The 24827-nt window shown below is 36.4% G+C and overlaps 1 protein-coding gene across 3 annotated transcripts in view; it reads right to left on the bottom strand.

Moving 5' to 3' along the window:
• The window catches only part of LOC149789250 (mRNA-decapping enzyme 1A-like), a 228845-nt gene that overhangs the window by 36626 nt on the left and 167392 nt on the right, over positions 1-24827 (bottom strand). For all 3 annotated transcript variants that reach the window (XM_089975422.1, XM_089975423.1, XM_089975424.1), the window contains 3 exons: positions 15306-15480; positions 4414-4549; positions 2997-3159 (listed from right to left, as the gene is read on the bottom strand). In XM_089975422.1, coding sequence (XP_089831548.1) covers positions 2997-3159; positions 4414-4549; positions 15306-15480 — 474 coding nt within the window. The remainder of the gene's footprint in view (positions 1-2996; positions 3160-4413; positions 4550-15305; positions 15481-24827) is intronic.

The raw sequence follows: 24827 nt of genomic DNA, 5'->3' as shown, positions 1-24827 counted from the left end.
GTGTGCGTATGTGTAATTCAGATTTTTAACATAGCTTTAAAAAAAAATCAGTCATATCGCTAAGATGTCTGCAGTTTGGCAGTTTATAGTGATGTCTAGCAATGGGGCATCATGCTGCAGACATGAAGCATGATGTCCCAACCAGTCACATTATCCTGACACCAGGCTGACCAGTCCTAACACTAACCTCTTAATGCTGATCACCTAGCAAGGCAGCTGTTAGTACCATTCTTATAAGTCTTTGGTATGACTTTGCTGGGGTTCGAACCCATGCTCTAACCACTAGGAGGCCACTGGAGCAGTTAAGAGTAATTTGGTGTCTAAGCAGTGAGTGTGCTGGACCATGGAGTACTTAAATTTGTTGGAGAGAGGGTATTTTGGACATACTGGTGGAAAAATGCAAACAGCACCCAAGCTCCATACTAAAAATAGTATATAATCATATACATGTATAAAGAAACGATAACAATAAAATGAACCCCTCCATTTGAGAAAAATGACCAACCTTCTGACACAAACAATACTCAATATTTATTGTCAGATACTCTTTGTAGCAAGGATCCACTGTTTTCTTTAAGTTCCAGGAAGAATGAATTGCCAATACTCTCATATGCTAGCACATAATACAGTGACAGAACTTGGTCTATTGCTGTTAACAGTTAAGTGTACATTGTTCATGAGCAAATACCATATACAGTGTACCTCTGACACTGTATCAATAGGTAAGCCATTTGTGGAGAGATGACAGTGTACCTCTGACACAATATCAATAGGTAAGCCATTTGTGGAGAGATTACAGTGTACCTCTGACACTACATCAATAGGTAAGTCAAAAGTGAGAGATGATACAGTGTACCTCTGACACAATATCAATAAGTAAGTCAAAAGTGAGAGATGATAAAGTGTACCTCTGACACAATATCAATAGGTAAGCCATTTGTGGAGAGTTGATAGTTGACCTATGACACCATAGCAATAGCTAAGCGATCTGTGGACATATTATAGTGTACTTCTAACACCATATCAATAGGTAATTCATCTGTGGAGAGATGATACAGTGTACCTCTGACACTGTTTCAATGGGTAAGCCATTTGTGGATAGATGATAGTCAAAATATGACACCATATCGATAGGTAAGCAATCTGTGGACAGATTTTACAGTGTATCTCCAACACCAAATCAATAGGTAAGTTATCTCTGGAGAGACCATAGTGTACCTCTGACACTGTATCAATAAGCAAACCATCTGTGGAGAGATGATACAGTGTACCTCTAATACTATATCAATAGGTAAGCCAATTGTAGACAGATGATACAGTGTATCTCTGATACTGTGTCAATAGGTTAGCCATTAACCCTTTAGCATGCAAAATCAGAACTGTTTTGTTTTCCCTAATGCACAATCTGCAGCTCTATTGTTTTTCTTCTCTGCATAAACTAGTGTGCCATGAATTTGATACTTGTTCAATGCCATGTCAAGTCCCTTTGAGCATACTAGGCAGCTGACACCTGTTCAGTTGTGGCAATCCTTTGATAAGATTTCAAAGACAATAATACAAATGCATTTATTCTACACTGGTTTTGTCTTTATCTGTCTTATTTTTATGTCTACCTGTTTATCCAGTCTGACTTATTTATTTTTCCCCAACTGCAACTCCAACTCACAGCCCACATGTCACCCCTTGCAGATAGATTTGGCTTGCAAAAAGCACCTTGACTTACAGGAGGGTCATAGAGAAATTCTTTTTGCTGCCCTAAAATAGGGGGTAGGGTGTCAACTTTTAGTTGAATCGACTTGTGAAGTATATACAGTACTTTTATAATTGTGTTGAAAATAAACTGTCAATAAAAGGCTTTATTGAAATGACCTTTTTCATGTACTTGAATAAATTACATTTATTTTCAAAGTAATCACTCCCTGAAAAATTATAAACATTACTCAAGAAGTTTAAATATATATATCACAGATAAAAAAAACAGTCTGTCAGATCACTGCATTTTGCATATAAATGTAAATACATTCTAGTCTTAATTCAGAAAAAAATACTGCATCCATTTTTAAAAATATGGACCTTTATGTTTTGAAACAACATCATCATAACTTGACTTTTTAGGTTCTGTTAGTAGAATATTGATGTTGCGAATTTCACTGCAAGTAACAGCATAATTTCTGCTCATCCTTGATCAAATCTCCGAGAGCCAATTTGGGAATTTTAAGTTCAATACAAACTTTGGAACTCACTTCTCCATAATAAACCCTATCTTTGAAACAAAGATTTTCATGCACTGAGTATTGCCATTTGCTTGGCTCCCTTGCCTTTTTAAACAAACTGCATAGACCCAGATCTGATGGCCTTTTTAAAATCACACTTGAGTTGGATAAACAATCCAGTGCATATATATATCAAGTGACAGGAACTAACAAATATGGTCAGTGATATTTAACATTTAATAAATAGAATCTAACATATTATAAAAGCTGTATCCAACTGCACACAACATAGATCCAGATCTGCCATAGCATAATGGGATTGTAGATCTGAGTCTACATTTTATGTTCCACTGATTACTCCTAACAAACTGCATAGACCCAGATCTGATGGCATATCTGGGTCTGTGCAGTTTGCAGTTGGACTAGTCTTATAGTCAGTAGATTCTAACATTTAATACAATCTAACATACCATACTTATCTTATGATAACCCACCCCCAATTTGGACAATATTTTCAAACATTTACCATGTATATATATTTGTCTCTTATTAAGTCCACTCTGTAACTTTTCTGAAAAATGTATTAAACTGGCATCCATGACTTATCACGGAAAAAATACCAGATGTACTCATGTCATATTAAATTTATAAATCTGACTGAATATTTTTCATTTTTTCACAAGTGTTTCTGAAATCCTAAAGCTTGTGTCATTAATTTCATGTGAAACTAACACTGCCATAAGACATACCATTATAATAAATGCAAATGCAAGTCAAACACACCTTTGTAACAATGTTGATTTTTGATTGCTTGGGATCTCTGTCCCTGAGTATCCCGTGGCTCGTTCTGCTTGATGACGCAGACTGGCACTGCGGAAAAGGGTTTCCAGTGTTATTGGTGCTGATGAGGCAGTTGGTGTAATCTGGCTGGTGCCACCAACTATTTCTACAAATAAAATCCCTAAATACATTAGTACATTAGTTTATATAAAATACATTTCAATAAGACTGGTTTCTTAAAATATTCTGGAATTTTCTTTGTTTGTGTGAAGATCACTCTGAGTGGTGTCTGTAAAAACTTTTAAACTGGAAGGAAACTATTACAAAATCATGTCTGCTGCAGCAATCTAATGTTTAACTCTAATTCCGTATTATGACCAATAAATATTCCATTAGTGCTTAAGATAACTGTATACATAGGTAAAGAAAAGCAAAACTTTAAAATATAAATAAAAATACTACCTCAAAAATGTCTTGGAAGTAATTTGTGCTCAGTTAAAATTGCATGGACATAAAGATAACATAATTTAATTAGATTTGGATATGTTGATCAACTTGACTGATACATAAAGGTTTCATTGACTTTGACATGACTTTTCTTCCTCAGCCATAGTATGTGTTATCTTTTCAAGAGTGACTGAATGATAGTGAATTTAAATTGTGATGTTGCAGACAACACAACTTCAGAATTCTGTGTGTGTGTGTGTGTGTGTGTGATTTGGATTTTTAAGGTAGCTTTAACAATTTTTCAGTCATATCGCTATGATGTCTGCAGTGTAACAGTTTATAGTGATGTCTAGCACTGGGGCATCATGCCGCAGACATGTAGAATGATGACCCACCCAGTCACATTATCCTGACACCAGGCCGACCAGTCCTAACACTAACCTCTTAATGCTGAGCACCAAGTGAGAGTTAGTACCATTTTTGTAAGTCTTTGGTATGACTTGGCCTGGGATCAAACCCACGGCCTCCCACATCCGAGGCGGATGCTCTTACCACTAGGCAACCGGAGTGGTCACAGAATTCTGACATTATGAATACCTGGCAAGTCACAATTTTAATTTCAGGTGATTTAGCAGATCTGAACTTTCTAATTCAGGTGATTTAGCAGATCTGAACTTTCTAATTCAACCAAGCTGTTTCATTTAATCTTGTTTGTTCTTTTACAAAATGCAGCCAAACTTGCCAGGTAAACAAAAAACAAAAAACAAACTGCTATTCTAATACCAATTTCTATTATTAGATTTACAAAAAAAATATTCTGATTCCCTCATTCAGTTATTCCTTTCAGTTCTAATCAGCTCACAGCCTATCATCTGATAACTCCATTTTAAAAATCTTAAATATCAGAGTCTGAAAGGAATATTTCCATCATTGCCAAAATAAAAATCTATTGACAAATCTTAGAGATTACAACCTGTTTGGCTCTCCTCTGTATCTGGCAGTTTTAATGGTGTTGGCCGTATCAAATTACTTCCCTTAGTAGCTGCAGCATTGGGATTATCTATCATGGGTTTGGGCTCCGTCTTCTTTTGGCTGGAAGTAGCCTTTGTCTTAAAAAAAATAATTGTTGAATATCACCATTTAGCCTTCAAACAGCTAGAAAGTGTATTTAGATTGCATACTTTGTAATGCAGATTTTGTAGATTTGTACAGGATTATAGTCCTTGCAAGTACAACACTTTCAACAAAGTTACTTCTTTAAATGTAAGGTTTGACAAAAATATATAAATCTGAGTACTGTATATAATCACTTATAAGTCAAGTCAAACTGCAAACAACAAAGATCCTGATCTGCTGGAACATAATGTGCTAACAAATCATGGTCTCTGTATTTTGTTTTATTGACTACTCCTAACAAATTGCACAGACCCAGATCTTCTGGTGCATCATGCAATGGCAGATCTGGGTCTGTGCAGTTTGCAGTTGGTCCCAACTGATAAGCAAGTATACATGGTTCCATAAATGGTACATTAGATGCCCTCCATGTGGTAAATAGTATCATTATACTTCTTTTATGACAATACCTTTCCCACTGTATGGATACCTAGGTAGTGAAAGACATTCAATCTGTTTAAATTGTATACTACGACAATGTTGTTACCTTAAGTGAGGATGCCTCCTGTGCACGTCTGCCAACAATGCAAGCTACTGATGAATGTTTGGACTTGACCACAGTGAACAAATTTTGATATGGTATACAAAGTATTGTATGGAAACAGTTTTCTTTCTTTCAGTGACCTTGATTTATGGCTATTCGAGTCCAAACTCATAGGGTTTCTTCCTTGCTCCAAATGCAAGTTACTACAAAGTCTGGTAATGGTAGTTGGTGGATGACTCAAGTGGAATATTGTTGTTGTTCTAGTGTTTAACGCCATTTTCAGCACAAGATAGGCTATACATGGCAGCCAGTATAACTGGTGGAGGAAGAACCCTGGAAAACCCAGGGAAGAACCACTGACCCACGTGAAGCTACTGGCAGGCTTTCCCATGTACCCCACTAGCTGATCCTTGGACTTGAGCCCATGCAGACAGAGGTGAGATGGCAGTGATCTGGAACGGTGAGCACTTTAGACCACTCAGCCACTCGAGGGCCCCCTCAAGTGGAATGCTGGAAATCATTCAGTGTTTCATCCAAAGAAAGAAGCATAATGACATGCTGATAAATTCCAAAGTAAAGTTATGCTGCTGAAAGTAATGTTGATGCAAGCCAAATTTAGTTAAAATGGAACAAGGCTTAGCTAAGTTATAATGCTACAGCTAGGAGGATGGTAACCATTCTTATAAATCTTGCAGAATGTTGGAAATCAAAATTCTCTCATGGTCCATGGTTCATATGAGTCCCAGAATGCTGGAAATCAAAACTCTCTCAAGGTCCATGGTTCATACGAGTCCCAGAATGCTGGAAATCAAAACTCTCTCAAGGTCCATGGTTCATATAAGTCCCAGAATGGTGGAAATCAAAACTCTCTCAAGATCCATGGTTCATACAAGTCACAGGGAGTTGTTTATTTAGTACTTTTCAAGGACTTCCTCCATAAGTTTTTAAGGAACATTTAAAAAACAAATCAAAACAAACAAATTGACCTTTCTCCATGTTAATCTGATTTACGAATGCATAAATAGGTATCAAAATAAAAAGCAAAAACAACTAATTAACATACTACTATAGCAAAGGGACATTACTCCATCTGGTAACAAGTTCTCGAGAATATGTAGATAACATTCAAAATTTAAAGCAGGATATATTAAGTCATAAAAATGTTAATTCAAGGAATCGGGAGGGGAAATTCAAATTTTTGAACAACTTCAAGTTCTACTTTAAGAAATTCCAAGATATTTCATGGAAATTTCTCAAATTCAAGAATATTTCAAAGTTGTACAAACCATGAAGATCTCATGAATTCATTCTGGTGGAACTACCTGGTGGAAACCAATCAGGAGAACAAGCAATGAAACTACCATAACTCTTCTATATAAGACTAACTCCATTTAAGGCACATGTTAAAGTCTACGAGACAATGTTTATACTGTACCAAACTGCATTTGGAAATCTTGAACGGTTTGTGACTTTTGAACAGCTTAGACAACATCTCGTATGACAATGTGAGGCAAATATGTCATGGTTTAAAAAAATACTGACTATATTGTGAATGCAATATTGATGAAAAAAGGACAATAACTACATAAAACTTGGATGCAAGATGCCTGAATGTGTCAGAAATCATAGAGTGATATCACCTGTTAGTAACAGGAGCTAACCTTTTCTCCCTGAAATGCCAGAGAAAAAAGTTTGTTGGATGAAGCTGGAGCATTTAAAGGGATGATGTTGTCTTTGTACCAGTCCCTGAAAATGTGCTACTTCCATTATGTGCCTTTAAAATGGAGGGCCTTCTTGTGAAATTCTTGCAGGCTGAAAGTCTTTTCTATGCAAATATGATAAATACCTGAAAGGTGGGTTGTTTGAATGGTTTGAATTTTACTGGGATTTTCCTGAGTATGTATATTGCCCCATTGAAAAGGTCATCCATCCAGGACTTGTCCCATCTGAGTAGGGCTACCAGAACCATTTTACAAGATTGGTTTTTGATTTTATAAATGACTAAGGATTGTAACAGCTGGAAGATTGGTATAACCCCAAATCCAACCTCGACTGACTGCAAGAGACTTCTAAGCCTCTGGAACTGGAGAGATGAAGGTAGGCAGTTTGAGAGTTCACATTACAGTAAAGAGATCAACTGACATGGGTGCAGATCTAATGAAACATCTATGGGTGAAAGAACCACTTGGTGTGTGCTGAGCCTGGCTCATTCTTGACAGAGAATTGTCCAAAACATTAGGAGTGCAGGGAATGTGTCTGATCCAGAATGTTATTTCGTGCCATGAGCACCATAGTAGAAACTCCAATACCTGATGGTACAAATCACATGATTTGGTCCCTTCCTGTCTGAGGAGGTAAGTGAACACATATAAATGTTCCATTACCATATAACCTTCCAGTACAGCTGGTCTCTCTATCAACAAAAGACATCCATTAGAAACTTTATTTCTGAAGTTTTGTTATATGAAGTGCCTTCTCCTCTGGGCTCCAGTTGCCTCTTATCATGGTGAAGTGAAGCAACAGGTGAGCCTACCCAGCCCAGCAAGTCCAGTTTGGGCTTCTCCGGAGATTTTCCTGTTCTTCTCACCAATGATGCAGGAATTGTTTTCTCTTGAGGTTGGGAAGTGCTGAACCAGATGACCATACATGGAGAGCCACTGTGACAGAAAAGTCATCTACAGAGGGTGCATAAAACTGCAGCCTAGAGGAATAAAATCTGCCACTGCATTTAGAAAACCAAGGAGTTGCAGAAACTCACTCTTTATTTGAGATCCACATTGAGAGCTTGGTAACTCATGCAATTCATTTTTGACAAATGAGGTTGTGATAGGTCAGAAAGTCCATACTAATAATAATAATAATGAGGACTTTGTATAGTGCCTAATCTTTAGAAGCTCTAAGCACTTTACAACATTAGACCACACCTAAAAAAAGACAAATAAGAACATATATAATGATATGATTACTAAAAAAAACGAATCAAACACCATGAAATTAGAAAACAGAAAACATGCTGAAAATATTTAAGGTAAAGAAACATTATTTGGTTTTTAAGTCTGTTCTTGCAGTTGAAATAGGTGAGTTTTAAGAGTGCTCTTGAGTGAGATGACTGTGTCTTTGTGTCTAAGTTTAGTTGGCAATTCGTTCCACGTTGCTGGGCCCTGGTATGCAAAAGAACGCTGTCAATAAGACTTTGTTTTCATAGTGGGAATAATGAGTATACGATTGTCAGAAGAGGAGCATAAGTATCTTGCTGGTGTGTGCACATGGGTGAGGTCGGACAGGTATGTTGGGCTGGAGCCCGTCAGTGAAAAGTAGCACAGAGAACAAATTTTGTGTTTGATTTTGGATCAAATGGGTATCCAATATGGATTACGTGTTGAGATGGGATAAGATCTGACTGCTCCCAATTCATTAGAAAATAGAAAGCCCAGGTGAGATAAAGCTGTTCATTGTCTGCAGCAAAATAGACTTTTCTTGTGCTTCTGAAGAACATTGTCTTGGTACACCAAAGTCACTGTTAAAAAGGGGGTACTAAGCAAGGAGACAAAACATCTGTCTTCGTAAATGCCAATGGGCTGAGATTGAGCCCAAAGGCTGGGCACAAAACTGATCACTTGTTCCAAAAGAACTTGGGTGAAGCTGGATGAAAAGTAGTGATAAAAATGAACATAATGATGGCTATTGTGGAAGCCAAATTTTCTAATAGATTGACACCATTTTCAGAACCAACTAGATTTTATAACAAGTCTATTGGTAAAAACCCGATAATAGCAGTAACAAGATTTTCAAAATGGCAACATTGGATGTCAAATTGGCATTGCTTTCATTTAGGACCAACAAGACACCATTAGCACCACTAGCAGCCTTCTGATGAAAACCGCATGTTGTTATGACCTTCCATTGTGAAGGAGTAGCAATAACAAGATTTTCAAGATGGCTGCCATGATGGCCATAATGGATGTTAGATGAGCACAATTTTCATTGAGGACCAACCACACATTATAATAATATTTTGTTGAAAACCAGTGTCAATATAACTCTCTGTCTAGTGACAACAAGATTTTCAGGATTGCCACTGTGGCAGCCATACTGAAGGTCAAATGAACATGTTTTCATTCTAACCAACTAGACTTTATCAAAAGTCTTTTGGTGAAACCTGATGTCATAATGACTTTCTGTTCAAGAAGTACCAATAACAAGATTTTCAAGATGACTGCCATTGTGGCCATATTTTATGTCAGATCATTTAAAACCAACTAGATGTTATTATAAATCTTCTGGTGAAAACCCTATTGCAACATGGCAATCCATCCAGTAGAAGGAGCAATAACAAGATTTTCAAGATGGTCACATCAGCAGCCATTCTAAGGGTCAGACTGGCATTCTTTTAATTTGCAACAAACTAGATGTCATAAAATGGCTTCTGAGGAGCAGCAAGAACTTGTATTAATGGACAGACAGATTAAGGACAAGAGACAACAGTAGAATTAAGAACAGCATCTCTAATAATACATATGAGAACATTCAACCAGTGTTTGCAAAATACAGCCTGCATTTGTGGTAAATGGTTATTCACTAGCTTATATTTATAAACCCTTTGATCGAGTTTCTTCACACTTAAGATGCATCATTGTGAAACTAAGTTAATTAATCTGGAGATATGCACACTCAGCCTTGGGAACAAAGTTATAACAGCAATGCTTAAATCACGGGCATCATATGCAGGTCCTTGCCTTCTTGTCCAAACAAACAGCTCCTTAAACAAAGCTATAAACCACATAGCTAAATATAATGAAAACAAAATTCTCTATTGAATACATTCCCTGATCACAATAATATTAGGAAATAAGTACCACTATCTCCTGACTCCAGGAAACCTGGAAAGACAAAAACATGTCTTTACAGTCTAGAGGTATAGACCAAGGGAAGAAACTCTTACTGATTACTCCTGCCTACCAAGACCTGGTTGCTGCCCATCGACTGGTTGCTTAACAGTTTAAGATTTAACTGTGGCATGACAAAAACCTAAATTGCACATCCTCTATAAATCCTTCAAGATTATCTTAATTTTGATCCATCCATCAATGATCCATCCATTAATAATTATGGTGATCCATCCATCAATAACTATGGCACAATATAGCATTTTTAAGGTTTCCACACAAGACTGATAAATTTATTTGCAATTATTAATGGATAGTTGTTCATACTAAGTTTGTGGACTTTGTTTTTCTGATTTGCCAGACCAACAAGAAACTTTAGCCCAAACCTTAACAGAAACTTTATACGACTGTGACCTAGACTCCAAAGTCAACAGTGAAATGAGAATAACAAAGGATGAATATTTTTTTGAATGATTTATACCAGGTATAATGAAAATCTATTAAGGTGTTTAGATAATATATTCAAATGAATAAATAAAACCAAAACCATAAAAAATTATAGAAACTGTCATGTCAGAAAAGCGACTGTTTTGTTCGATGGCTTGACAATCAAAACAAACTGTACCTTCATTATATGCTGTGTCTTTCATGAGGACCATATTATTAGATCAACAATATTATTTTTTTAAGGATTATTAAATTAATAGAAGAAGTAAATATGTTTGTTTGGGTCTAAATTTTGGAATATCCTGAGTGTAATCCAGGTTATGGTTATTGTTTTGTAAACGTCAGGATCATTCTGGACAATTATTCTCCATTAGGTAATGTTTTCTTTTAGAAAATGCAAATTGTGATGCAAGGTCAAGCAGAGAACTATATATATTGTAACTGAGAAGATTTTATCATTCATGCTTTAACATCTAGCACTTTCAAGTTGTACTGTTGTGTCCAGCTGGGATGAATTCTAAAACTATTGAATTCAAGTGATTATTTTCTCTGAAAATACAAAAGTGCTCTAATGAAATTCTAGGATAGAGACATTCACTGGAATTTATAGTGTATTCAAACCTGGAATTATATTTCTGTGATTCAACAAAAGACTGTTGGCACATCAGCATACTAGAAGCTATAACAGTCACATCATCACATTCAGTTTTTGGATTTATTCTGGACTTCTACTGAATTTTATTCAGGACTTTAAATTATTAGAACTTGTGTCTGTAATTCTTGGATTATTTAGGACAGAGAAATAGAGCAGTTATTTGATATGTGGTGCTTGGCCAAGAAAGTTGATCAAGATTACTAAAAAAATAAAAATATTTCAGCCTAATAAGAGCCCTTCCAAATCTCAATCTGGCACAACTTTTAGAGATCAAGTTTCTGATAAGATTGTTCAGAAGTCCTTATCTCTTCCTAGGTGTACCTTTTGCAAGAAGAATGGATGTTATTTCTGATTGCTACAAACTGAAAAATAAGCTGCAGAATCAAGACAGACCTATTCTAAATGCTCTTATTTCAAAGAGGTCAAGGTCATGATCATGTATTGAAAGAAATACATTTGTTGGGTCTAATAAACCCTAGTGTGATTTTATTATGGAGAATTATGAACCATTCATGTCGAGGGGTTCGATTTCACTCATGAGTGATTCGGCCAATCCTATCCCTATTACAATTTTAATTGACACAGGAGCTTTTCAGAGTCTTTTATTATCAGGTAATTTGCCTTTTTCTGAGGCATCTTCATCTAATGAGAGTGTTTGTATTCAGGAAGTAGAGTGCAGCTTTGTTAATGTTCCTCTTCATTGTGCAAATTTGTCATCAGATTTAGTCTCAGGACCTGTGACAGTCATAAGTGTCCTCTTTACCCACTGAGTGCATTCCTTTATTACTATGCAATGACCTAGCTGGAGATAAGGTTGTGGTTAATCCATCTGTAACTGTCAAGCCTTGTTTGGATCAGAAAGTTGATCCTATTGAAAAAGAAATCCCTCATTTATACCCAGCTTGTGCAGTTACTAGAGCTATGGCAAAGAGAGCTCTTGAGAACAATGTTGATCAGGAAAGTATTCATTTAGCTGACATATGCATTGGTCAGGCGCTTGATGAGGTCACTTTTACTCCTTGTTTGGATCAATCAGAAGGTTTTTATCACAGTGATCCTCTTTTAACTACTCATTCTCTTTATTCAAATCAGGGAGACGAATGAATACCACCTTTCGTCAAACAGGCAAAAGATCCAGAGATCTTCTGTTTGTATTAAAGGACCATTAGTGAAACTGAAGCTACTGAAGTACAGTGTGACCCCGCTATAACACGGTAGTTGGGAGCCATAGAAGCTGACCGCGTTATATACTGACCTGTGTTATATGCAACCAAGTCAGTTAGCTGAAAAAATGTAACCCCCCCAAAACTGTGTGGGAGTGGGTGGGTGGGTAATAAATGCGGGTGGTAAAATACGTGCTTCATCGGCACAGTTACCATCTTAAATCGATGCATATTAAATAAGAAATACACCTACAAAAAGGAAACTTTCACAGCACAGTTAACGTGTTCCAGTCACGTTGGAAAATGCAAAAATCCATCAGATTCCATCACTTTTATTTATGTTTGGTACTGACTTCCTTTGAAGAAAAGTTCTTTGCTGTTATTGAAAGATTGTAGTCAGCTTTCTTTGATGAAGGGTGCATGTGCTATTGAAGTCACCGCTAAAGGACAGTTTTGGAGAACCAAACAAATGCCCATTTCTTATTGTGGCGGCAACATCAAATAACTGTATGCATGATTGAGACTGGTATTTTTCCCATTTGCTGAGTACGTTTTCATAATAGTCGGTGCTTCAAAGGTAATCTGTTTCCTTTGAAATTTCAGCAAACTATTTCATCTGGGTACATTTTGAAAAGGAATTGGCCGTCGTTTAGACTATTATAGTTACTGTCCCTCCATGCCTACTGAATAAACCAATAGGTAAGATGTATTTTTTTATTTTTACATCTGTGGTATCAGCGTGATGCTGCCTTACATGCATGCGTCTGAAAATTAACAAATGGTCAACGGACGATAGAGATGCAGGTGTTCTGATGACAGGGATTATTACAGAAAACGTGAATGTTCTGAAGGATTTAATTCAGAGTGAGACGAAGAGGAATTTTACTTACCATCCACATACAAATGTCAGTCTTTGTAAATATATTAATTACTAGCAAGTGGCCGAAAGTCCGACGAAAGATAGATTGCGAGACAATACCTCATAGGGTTGATCACTCTAAAAAAGCGGATATTTCACAACATACAGAACACGTGCTAGATGTCAAGATAAGTGGATTATGATATAACAATGCACTGTTTAGATGGTTTGTCAGTATGGACAAAGAATTTGTTTATGTAACAATAGATAAATTTCAGTGCATTTTATATCCAGTTTGTGGCTTCCTTTCATGGGGCCTCTGAATTTCTGCACTCCAAACCAATGGTTGTATATAAAAGTTTAAACAGCCAACAATGTCGCCAATAAATAAAAAAGCCACACGGTATGTTTTGCAGCCAATAAGGAAAAACAATCAAAGTTTGCGTCAATGGTGAAGACCTACGCGATCCAGAATAAACTTTTTATGCGTTGTTTTCTTCTTCTTCTTACTTTTAAGAAGAAAAAAATAATTTTTTGTGTACGAGAAAAATACATATAAAATTTCAGGAGTGAAGCAGTGATTGCCTTGTATTATTCATACATGATCTCTTCCCCAAAATGATAAGCAACTTTTACATTTTTTGGGGTACTTTTTCAAGACCTTTTTTTGTGCATGAGAAAAATACATGTATATGAAATTTCGGGAGCCACGCCATGACCGCGTAATATCCAAACTCATGTTATAACAGAGTGCGCTATAATGGGGTCACACTGTACCTGTCTGTTATTTAATAACAAATGGGATTCTTATGAGAAAATGGAGACCTCCCAAGGTACCTGCTGGTGACGAGTGGTCAGTGAACTATCAAATTGTTGTTCCAAAATCATACAGACAGGAAATTCTTAGTCTGGCTAATGGAACTTGTTTGGCTGGTCATTTAGGTATTAATAAGACTTATCACAAGATCTTGATTCACTTCTACTGGCCAAATTTTAAAAGTGATGTTTGTAAATACTGTAGATCTTGTCACACCTGTAAAATGGTAGGAAAATCCAATCAGAAGATACCTAAAGTTCATCTGCAACCTATTCTTGCATTTGAAGAACCATTTAGCAGAATAATGGTAGACTGTGTGGGTCCTTTACCTAAGACCAAGTCAGGTAACCAATAATTGTTGACCATTATGTGTGCGACAACAAAATTCCAAGAGGCAATTCCTTTGAGGAATATTAAAACCAAAACAATAGTAAAAGCTTTGATAAAGTTTTTTTTAAAACTCAATTTGGCCTTCCTAAATCTGTCCAATCTGATCAAGGGTCAAATTTTATGTCTGGAATTTTTCAGCCAATTATGCTTGAACTAGGCATCAAGCAATTCAAGTCAAAAGTGAAATTATGGTTTGAAAGAACTACAATGGAGAGAACTTTTGAGTTTGGTAATAATGGGGTTCTGTCTCTTTTGCTCATTCTTCAAAATTTTCTTCAGATTAGGTTTTATGGCCCTTACAATGTTAAGAGGAAAATGAATGAGTTAATTTACAATAATAGTACTCCTGGGATATAAATAAATTAAAGGAGTACCATTATGTTGATAGAGATAGCCAGGTTAATCATGCAATTAATTTAGTTGTACCTGTCCCACTTAGTGAGGATTTAAGTGAAGGAATGCAATCAGACTCTACTGACTTGGGGTAAAACAATACACTTGAGCCACATATCAATACAATTCACAATACGCAGACTTCGATACATAAATCAACTTGGCGGTCAATCCATCTCTGGAAGGTAGGTGGTGCCCTTTGATGTATATTGACATTCTGGACTTGTTGTCTTTCACTCTTTTCAGTTACTTATTTGAAATGCATAGACTCGTAACAACATGGATTCACATTTTAGCAATGACTGGCCTTGAAAAGACATGGATTCACATTTTAGCAATGACTGGCCTTGAAAAGACATGGATTCACATTTTAGTAATGACTGGCCTTGAAAAGACATGGATTCACATTTTAGTAATGACTGGCCTTGAAAAGACATGGATTCACATTTTAGAATTCAAACCAATGTTACCACAATGTGTAAGTGATGACTGAACGATGAAGCATATTTCTTGCTATGTGTGCTAAAACCCAAACTTATCAGTTTGGTTGGATTATATGAAGAAAAGACAGATTTTACGGCCTTGTCTCACATAGTACCTTATCATATTCATGTTGTGCTTTGGACAACATTTGCAGGATGTCAACCTGCGAGGGCTGCGGTGAACGTGTCATGCTGTCATTCCTGTCTATACTATCACTCTCTGAGGCTCGCCGCTGCCGCTGAGATCCTTGAGATTTCGCATGGTGATGTTCTATGGCTAACTGGAGAAGACTGAAATGTAACAAAACTAGATTGTGAAGGTAGGTGTCAATATCGAAAAATGTTTAAACTTCACCTCTCTGTTAGCAGCCACTAGCACACTGCATCCAAAATAAAAGATTGTAAGTTAAAATTAACTTATATACCTATACATATCCCATTACACACTATAAATGTGTATGTTCATATTCTAACTTCTGTATTATTCATTTAGTGCCTGATTCCATTGCGCATTACAAATGTATATAATCACCTTTTGACTTCAGCTCCAGTGCATGAGGTGTCTCTTTAACATTTTGCGTTTTATATCACATTAAGCTGCATTATTTTTAACTTGGATTATAAAAAAAATGCAATGTATGTGATTCTTGGCAATTATTCTATTTAAGCTCTGGCCAACAGTTCACCTGATCAGAATTCTTTCCTGTTAACTACAGTATTCTATCTACATCCTGGAAGAAAGTCACCTGACCAGAGTTCTTTCCTTGTAATTACAGTTTTCTATATTCTGGATATATCACCTGACCAGAATTATTTCCTTGTAATTACAGTATTCTCTCTGCAATCTGGACATGAGTCACCTGATTAAAATTCTTTCCTTGTAATTACAGTTTTCTATCTGTATTCTGGCCATTGAGTTACCTGGCCAAAATTCTTTCCTTGTAATTACAGTATTCTATATTCTGGACATGTCACCTGACTAAAATTCTTTACTTTGTCTCACATGTACATTGATAAAATAGCAGATGTGTTTATAACTGTATTCAACTAAATGAATATCCACAAAACAAAGTCTGGAGATTGCAAACAAACACACACAGTAAGATTGACAAGAAATTTGCATTACTGAAATGTGTTAGCTTGAAATGACTTAGTTTGATTAAAGTTTCTGCAATTTTGGATTCATTTCATGAAAATCAATGAAATTTAACACTCAGATCGAGAGAGAATGACAAAAAGTAGCAAAACAATAATGGAAATAATAAAACTCTGATGCACAGATAAAAAGAAATAAGGCAAAACAAACTAGTTATTATACTGTGCAACTCTATGATGCAGACACGTACCAATTTTCATGAGTGTTGGTGACATAGAATCCAACATCATAAGGTGTAACAAAAACAGCTGAAAATACAAAAGTCACTCCAACATGAAAATGTGGCCAGTGACTAAGTTTTGGTATGGTTGAGTTATCTTCTTTGATTAAAGTTACTTGACAAAATTAGGCCACAGTGACCAACTTTTGGTATGGATGAGTGACTTTCCTTGATTAAGTTACTTTCCAAAATAAATGGTATTCATGATTTATATTTATTTTCAATATCAAACTTCCATTGTGATCTATATGTGAACTCTACAAATCTAAGAATGATCAGGTACAACAATCCACTTCCATAATTCTAACAATACTATTGATGAGATGAAACTGGAAAAATTTATTGCAGGTCTTGTCCAATTATTTTACAGTTTGGTTGGTTAGTTGGTTTTGAAGGGCACTTTCAAACACTTTAACTGTGTTAAGATGCCATTTAGAGAGGATTGTAACAGTACATGGTTCTAGTACCAAATACTGGACCTGTGTGACCAAGTGTCAGCTTATTGCTGTCATATCTGAGCTGTTTGGTTTGAGTGTTTGCTTTAATGTTAAAATTCTCATTAACACCAGCTGACTCTGGACAAATTTGGAGCTAGTGTCCTCTGGTGATAAATATCTTGTTAATTTGATCCCCAGTTAAAAGACAAGTACTTCATACTCTATCAGGCAGTCTGGGTTGTAGTATCAGCTGTCACATTAATGAATTTTAAAGTTAATTGTTCCAATTATCCTCTTAGTTCCAGATGCAGCCCCTACATTGGCATTAATGTTTCCTCTGCCGTTATAGGAATGACAGAAATGTCAACAATACACATCTCACAGGCAGGGCCCCGAGTGGCCAAGTGGTCTAAAGCACTCTCCGTTAAGGATCACTGCCATCTCACCTCTGTCTGCATGGGTTCGAGTCTCATATTCGGCCAATGTGGGTATGTGAGAAAGCTTGCCAGTAGCTTCTCATGGGTCGGTGGTTCTTTCTGGGGTTTTCCAGGGTTCTTCCTCTACCATTAATACTGGCTGCCATGTGCTGAAAAATGGCATTAAACCCCACAGCAACAACAACACCATCTCATAGTACATCTACATTATAATTTTAATCACAAATGAATTCTGCTGGGAATAATTCAAAACCAGCAGGAATAGAATAAATCACAGCACAGATGCATGATATGAGAAGTTGATCTAATGTTATGTGTAGAGATACTTACAACTATTTGATTCTGTCCATAATAAAAGTCATACAGGTCATGTATGCATATTTTCTCATTTTAAATATAAATTGCTGTTTTAAAATTTAATATTAATTTTGTTTAACCAAAGTGTATTCAATCCTAATTATTGATGTTGTTGTTGTAGGGTTTAACACCATTTTTCAGCACACAATAGGCTATACATGGCGGCCAGTATTAATGGTGGAGGAAGAACCCGGGAAAACACTGGAAAGAACCACCGACCTACGAGAAGCTACTGGCAAGCTTTCTCACATACCCACATTGGCTGAATCCAAGACTCGAACCCACGCAGACAGAGGTGAGATGGCAATGATCCATAATGGAGAGTGCTTTAGACCACTTGGCCACTTGGGGCCCCTCCTGATTATTGAATGCTCTGCACTTTAACTGTCAAGAAACTTCCAGATGAGAATTATCAATTGCTATGGACTCTTATGATAGTAGCCAGGTACTAAACTGGGTCAAGAAAAGAACATGTCGAGTCAAATCATCACAATATAGGTAGTACAAATTTGTTTATCAACATACTTGGCTTTCATTGTGACATCACAGTGCACGACATTCAATCCAGTTTGTACTGGATCACACCTTAGGTTGATTTTGCCCAAAAATGTCCATGTACCTTAACATTGTTTTTGCCATATGCACTTCTTGTGGCATGTAAATAATGACCTTCCAAAGGAATAGAGATATATGAGGATCAAAATAATGTGAATAATTGCCATTTAAAGGTATGAAGAATCAAAATCCAAAAAATGACGTTCATTATTGAAATAGTTGGTGTTGAACATGTACATGACCCATAAAACTTTCACACTGTAGATCACTGATGGTCAGGAAATAAAAAACTTTTAAAGAATTACAACTTTTCCTGAAGTGGGAATGATGGTCAGAGACTGCATTATTATTGTGAAAAATCTGACACCATGTTGAAAACAGAAGTGTGATCATCACAGAATATTACTAAAATAAATAAAGTACAGGTTCTCTGCTGCTGGGACAGAACTGTTTTGAAGGGGTGGTGTTTGTGTATGGCTGGACAGGGGCATTCATACAGTCATGTATGTGCACTTTTGTGAAGACTGAGCAAGCTGTCAGAAATAACTATAATGGAACTGCATTCACAGTTAAAGTGCAACATGGACTAGAGGGATGAAAATAAATATTCAACCAAGTCCCCTCTCAACAATTCAGTTCAAGAACCTAAAGTTGGAGGAGACCTAATGAATGATGATGAGGCAATGACATACATGGTATGTGTGACACATTGCAATACTTAACAGATGCAGAATACAAAGAAAGCATAAAAACATTCCATTATTGCCCCTGTTTAATATCAAAGGAACAACTGTACATAAATGTTTTGCTGTACACCATTTATGAATGAGACAGTTCAAAAAGCCCATTGTGAGCATGATTCTTTACTGTCTTGTTTGAAGTGCTGTGAATTTTTCGAAAGAAAATCATCGTTGTTGATGAATTTACAATCGAGAAATTACAGCAACATACAAGTGATCAGAGTGCAAGTATTTTATGGAAGAATGTACTGAATTACAGCTATTTAAACAGTCCAAGTTCTGTTTAAGGAAACAACTGATTCAAAAAAACTTTGTTCTTGAAAAGTTTATGGGAAACAAGTACACTAAATATGGACTTGAATGGCAAAAGATCAACTGATATTCAGAAAGAAATGTATGTTTTAACCCGAGAAAACTGACTTTCTGCCAGTCCTGATGGGTTGATTAATAGTGAAACTTGAATTGAAATAAAAAGTCCATTTCCTAAAAAATGGTAAAACTTGAATGAATTCATTGCAAATGGAAAATATGGTGTGGTAATAAGTGGAAAAATGTTAATTTACATTAAAGGAAACCCACTGACAAACAGTTTGAGTTGAACCTGCATATAAAAACCCCATGTTTTGCAGTGGGTTCAAAAAGTGCAAACTATAAGTGTAGAAAAGTGCAGGTGACAATACATTGTACATGTGAATTATGATAAGGATTATGTAAGGAAACTAGCTCAAAGATTAAAAATATTTTGTTACAAAAATGACGCCCATAATTGTTGATGAACTGAATCCTGACTGACTGATCCTGAGTAAGGTATTCACCATATATATGCACTAATAAATATGTAATATATTTGAGTGCGACTAATATTTAATCAATAATAATTCCAAGTAAATAATATTTATCTAGCTATTTTTTTGTATAAACCTATTCTAGTGCTCAAATGTGCTGTTTATTTACCATTGTAGCCGTGCAATGCATTATTCAGTGTTGCCTGTTCCTACTGCATATGTGGTTGTTGGCATTGTACAGGTATATGAATGTACGTCATATTTACATGTACACTACACATATATCATACATACATGTACACAGACCGTAATTAGTAGACTCTGATCAACAGGATCACAGCAAGTCATGTACAAGGAGATCTGTTATTTCCTTTCCAAGGTTTAGACTGGGTATGGCAAGATCTGGGATCTGTCATATCAATATGGCATTTAGCATTACCTGTTTGCACTTTCTACTCCCAACGTGTGCTAGCATTGTAGCTGTTTTTGCGAGATTTAATAATAAGAACTTTAAACTCTAGAGTACAATCTTGATGTTGAACTGCCTAATGTCATCAGCCATGTACGTCTCTAGAAATAAACTCTGGCCAACAAGTGATATTGTATTCTGTGCGAAGAATGCCACCTTGGTACTCCACTATCTGGAATCTTATAATCCTTAGTAGTGTCGACTTGGGAAACAGGTTTCTTTTTTTAAAAATAATGATGAAAGAGGAAAACTTATTTTCTTCTGGTTCCTAATTGGTTTTCAAAGCAAGAAAGCAACAAAAACAGCCTTCTGAACACATTCACTTTCAAAAATTTAAGGTTGAATACATTCTTACATCTCTAGTATCACTGTATTGGCAGAGAGACATGATTTGGTTTGGCTGCAGAATCAAAGCTAATAGTTTTGAATTAATAATAAATCTGCTGTCAGTGGTAATAGTCCAAAAATGCAACAGAGCACTATACAACACTGATCTATATTGTAAATTATTTCAACAGAACAATGTAAAACACTGACCTATACAGTTAATTATTTTAACAGAATACTGTAAAACACTGACCTAAGTAAATGGTTAATTATTTCAGCAGAAGACTGTAAAATAATGGTCAATAAGTTGAATTATTTTAAAGTGAACAGAACAATGTCAAATATTAACTAATATGGTACACAATTCTTTGTCCAAAATTCTGAAAAGCTCATGAACAATGGAAAATTCTGAACATTTACCCCATATATTCATGTATTAGTAGTTGGATACAACAGCAAACATTAGTTCTTTTTCATTTTTTGGGGGTGGGTGGGGCATAAAACTACTTTAAATGAAGAAATACTTACCTGTTGCTATTGCACAGAGCTGGCTCTTTTCTGGACCTAAAATACCCTGACAACATAATGAGAATTCCTACTCCCATATGGTGAACCAGAAGGTACCCCTTGTCCAACCCCCTGATATCTTTCCAATGCATAATGTCCTTCATTCTTTTTCAGGATGCAGCCTCAACTAGTGGGACATGAGCTTTAGGTGGGAGAAGAGAATCTGGTTATAGCAACAGGTGAGTATTGCCTTATTCAAGTTTAGTTTTAACCCCTCCCAGAAACAGCATTTTAATATTAGTACTACCATAACTGTTGCTACTGCATAAATGAATTTGTCAGCTTGATCCCATAATTGGTGAATAAAAAACAAAAAGGAATACTCAACTTCACTGTAGAATAGAAGACTACTGCTGTATGGCATCTGTATGGGCCACATTTTGAGCTATGACAGTCAGACCCAAAGAAAATATGCCTTCACTTTGGTCAAATATCAACTGAACACTTAAAGGGATTGTTACTGTTGTTGTTGTTGTTGTAGTAGTAGGGTTTTATGCCATTTTTCAGTACACGATGGCGGCCAATATTAATGGTGGAGGAAGGTTAAAGGGATTGAAGATGTCGCCAAACTAAAGCATAAGGTCCTAACTGGACATAAAATCTATCATGTTTGTCTCCAGCACAGATATGATTCAGGCTGTGGCTCTTTGTCAGGAATGAATCAACCAATGGGAGCTTTTTTGTGCTGAAAAACCTGGTTGGCAAAGGAGAGAAACTTACTTAGAATTTCCACTTTATCTTATACAGCCTCGTTCTTTTTGTATATGGCATTAAGCTTCTCCTTCATTTCAAAGACACCAAGAAAACCATCTTAAGTGTAAGGTTCTTTAAGGAAGATTCACCCAACAGTTATTGGAGGTATTAGTTTCTGGCACAAGAGAGATTCTATCAAAGCATCAGTGAGGGAGACACTGGTCTTTGCAACTTGAAATAAATGATCATGTCTGCCAAGGATCTGTCCCAGTGGCTGGTCCTTAAGAAAAAATTTAGTAGCAAAAACCAAGCTTTGTTGCTCTTTAAAAAAGAGATGAAGAAAATCACCCACTGCACTCAATGAGGGACAGCTTGGACAGTTACATTTCATACAGAACCAATTACCAAAGATTCTCTACTTGGCATCATTGAGCTTAGAAGCAGACCGACTCCTGGACTGAAGACACTTGACAACTTTGTCTGAAAACTTGTCCTGGTGCAGAGATCAAGAGGTGGAGAATTTGCAAGCTCTTGTGACAACACTTGTGCTATAGAGAAGGTTCCTCCTCTGGGGCAATGTCCTGGGCTGGTCCACCAGCAGATCAAAACGATTACTGAATCACAATTGTTGGAGATACAAAATTAGCAGAGCACTGGAGTCTTGGCTCTGCATACCTCCAACAGGGTCAAGGTCTTTACTATGTCCTCACGGACATGGACTAATCCCCTGTGTATGAGGAAATTCATCCCTACATAGACAAAATCTTGAGACAGAGAAAGCTCTGATTTTTTTAGGTTGGCTTAAAGATCTTGCTGGTAACTATAGGCCAACAGTGAGACAGATCTGGGTCATCGGACTTTATTTGGCCATTGTGGATAAACCTATTATTAAAATACTGGAGGATTGGAATATCTAATGACTTTAAATGGGCTACAACTACCGGATGTCTCATTGACCCTTGTAAATTGAGAGGACTGCACTGTTCTGAAGAGGGGAGTGCACCTCTTCGTTTAATCACACCAGATTCAACTGGTGGAAGAATAAGGGTGACCTTACCAGAACAGCAAGGTCCTGAAACTAAAGCCAGTATCCACATTTTATGATAGAATGGAACTTGCCATTAAAACAAGAGGTTCAGACTGACACCTACAGGAAGAGGAACACTCAGCAGGAATGGTATGAAGTCCCTAGGACTGTCCACCTGAGTTCTTAGGAAAAGAGGGAGGGCCCACAAACTTCTCAGCTCTGCTTTGTGATATGCCCTTCTGGGGTCTGACTGCTGAGTGGGAACTCTGAATTGGATTGGTTGCTTTGACTTGATTGAGTGGCTTTCAAGAACTTTGCCAATGGACCCTGTGGCTGATCAGGATGATTTCACTTCATGGCTGGTTTAGATGTGCCAGAAGTGGATGTAAAGGAATGGTGTTGATGGTCTTTAATAGTTGTCAATTAATTATGGTGAATTCAAAAAAGACTATTTGGATATGTATAGCAGTTACAAAATTAGTGTAAACTCATTTAAAGTCATTTTGGGATTATATCATAGTGATTCTTCTATACTGTTGATACATCAGTACAATACAGATCATCATTTCGAATACAATAGGATATTTGAATTACTTGATACTTTTGGACTTGATAGAACATTTAAGACTGTAGGATTTCATTCATCATACTTGGAAGTATTTTTACTTTATCACTTTGTATTTTAGGGAAATAAATTATACTTTCAATTATAAAACTAGATGTTTTTCACTCCTTCTTGTTACCTATTTTATGACTATAGAGTTGTATCAAGAGAAAGAAAACCCCCCAAAATTCTGAGGAAGATGTGAAAGGAACTCTCATCCTTTATAAGTATGACTATGTTCAGATGGTCCCAGAAGTTGTCTAAACATAGGTTGTAGAAAGGGCAACCATCTATCCTCTCACAGCCAGACCAAGATAGACATGTGGGGTATTTGTCCCTGGGAGCTTTCATGTGGACACACCTACCCACACCCTGCTTAGACATTGGTGCAAAAGAACGGTGTAAAGAAGATATTTTTCAAAAACTTCCAAGTACATGAATACATGCATTATAAGAACCTAAATATAAGGACATACAAAATTATTGCACAGACATTGCAAATAACTCTGAAGGGTTCAATTTTTAACAAAAAAACACAATCCTGATCAAGAGTAATTCCACATTAATAAATTTGATCCACATAAAGATAAAGCTCAAGTAGTGATATTAATCATGAACTGAAGGCAATATCTATGTGATGAAAGCAACAGTAATGTCTATGAACGGAAGTTGTTATGGGTTTAATGCCATTTCGAAGCATATGATAGGCTATACATGATGGCCAGTATATTTTATGGAGAAAGAACCTGGAAAACCTCCAGAAGAACCACTACCCATGGGAAGCTACATGAAGGCTTTCTAACATAGATACCAGGTTGGCTTACCCCAAAACTTGAACCCATGTAGACAGAGGTGAGATGTCAGTGATCTGTAAGGGTAAGCACCTTAAACCACTGGGCCACAATGAGCCCAACTGGAAGAAAAATGAAGGACAGTGCTCATGGCCAAGGTATCTGCAAGTAGGACCTGTGGCGTTCTGTTATTCCACAACCTTCTGGTTTATCCTATGAAAGGTCGAATTCTCTTTATATCATTGGGGTATTTTCTGTCCGGAAAAGGAAACAGCTATGCAACTGCAACAGGTTATGTATTACTGATATTAAACACATTATACAAAGGCTGATCAGGTCTATGCTATCTGCAGTTGAAACTAATATGTGAATATATACTAATTGGAATCCCAATCTTTTTTTCTATGTATATATTTTAGCCAAAATTAAAAAAAAATAATAAACAGAGTCAGGTGAGGGCTTATCACTGGTTA

The sequence above is a fragment of the Sinohyriopsis cumingii genome, chromosome 11, assembly GCF_028554795.1.
Source record: "Sinohyriopsis cumingii isolate HCF-2022 chromosome 11, ASM2855479v2, whole genome shotgun sequence".
NCBI lineage: Eukaryota > Metazoa > Mollusca > Bivalvia > Unionida > Unionidae > Sinohyriopsis > Sinohyriopsis cumingii.
The sequence above is the reverse complement of the archived record's forward strand: the minus strand, read 5'-3'. Positions and strand labels throughout refer to the sequence as shown.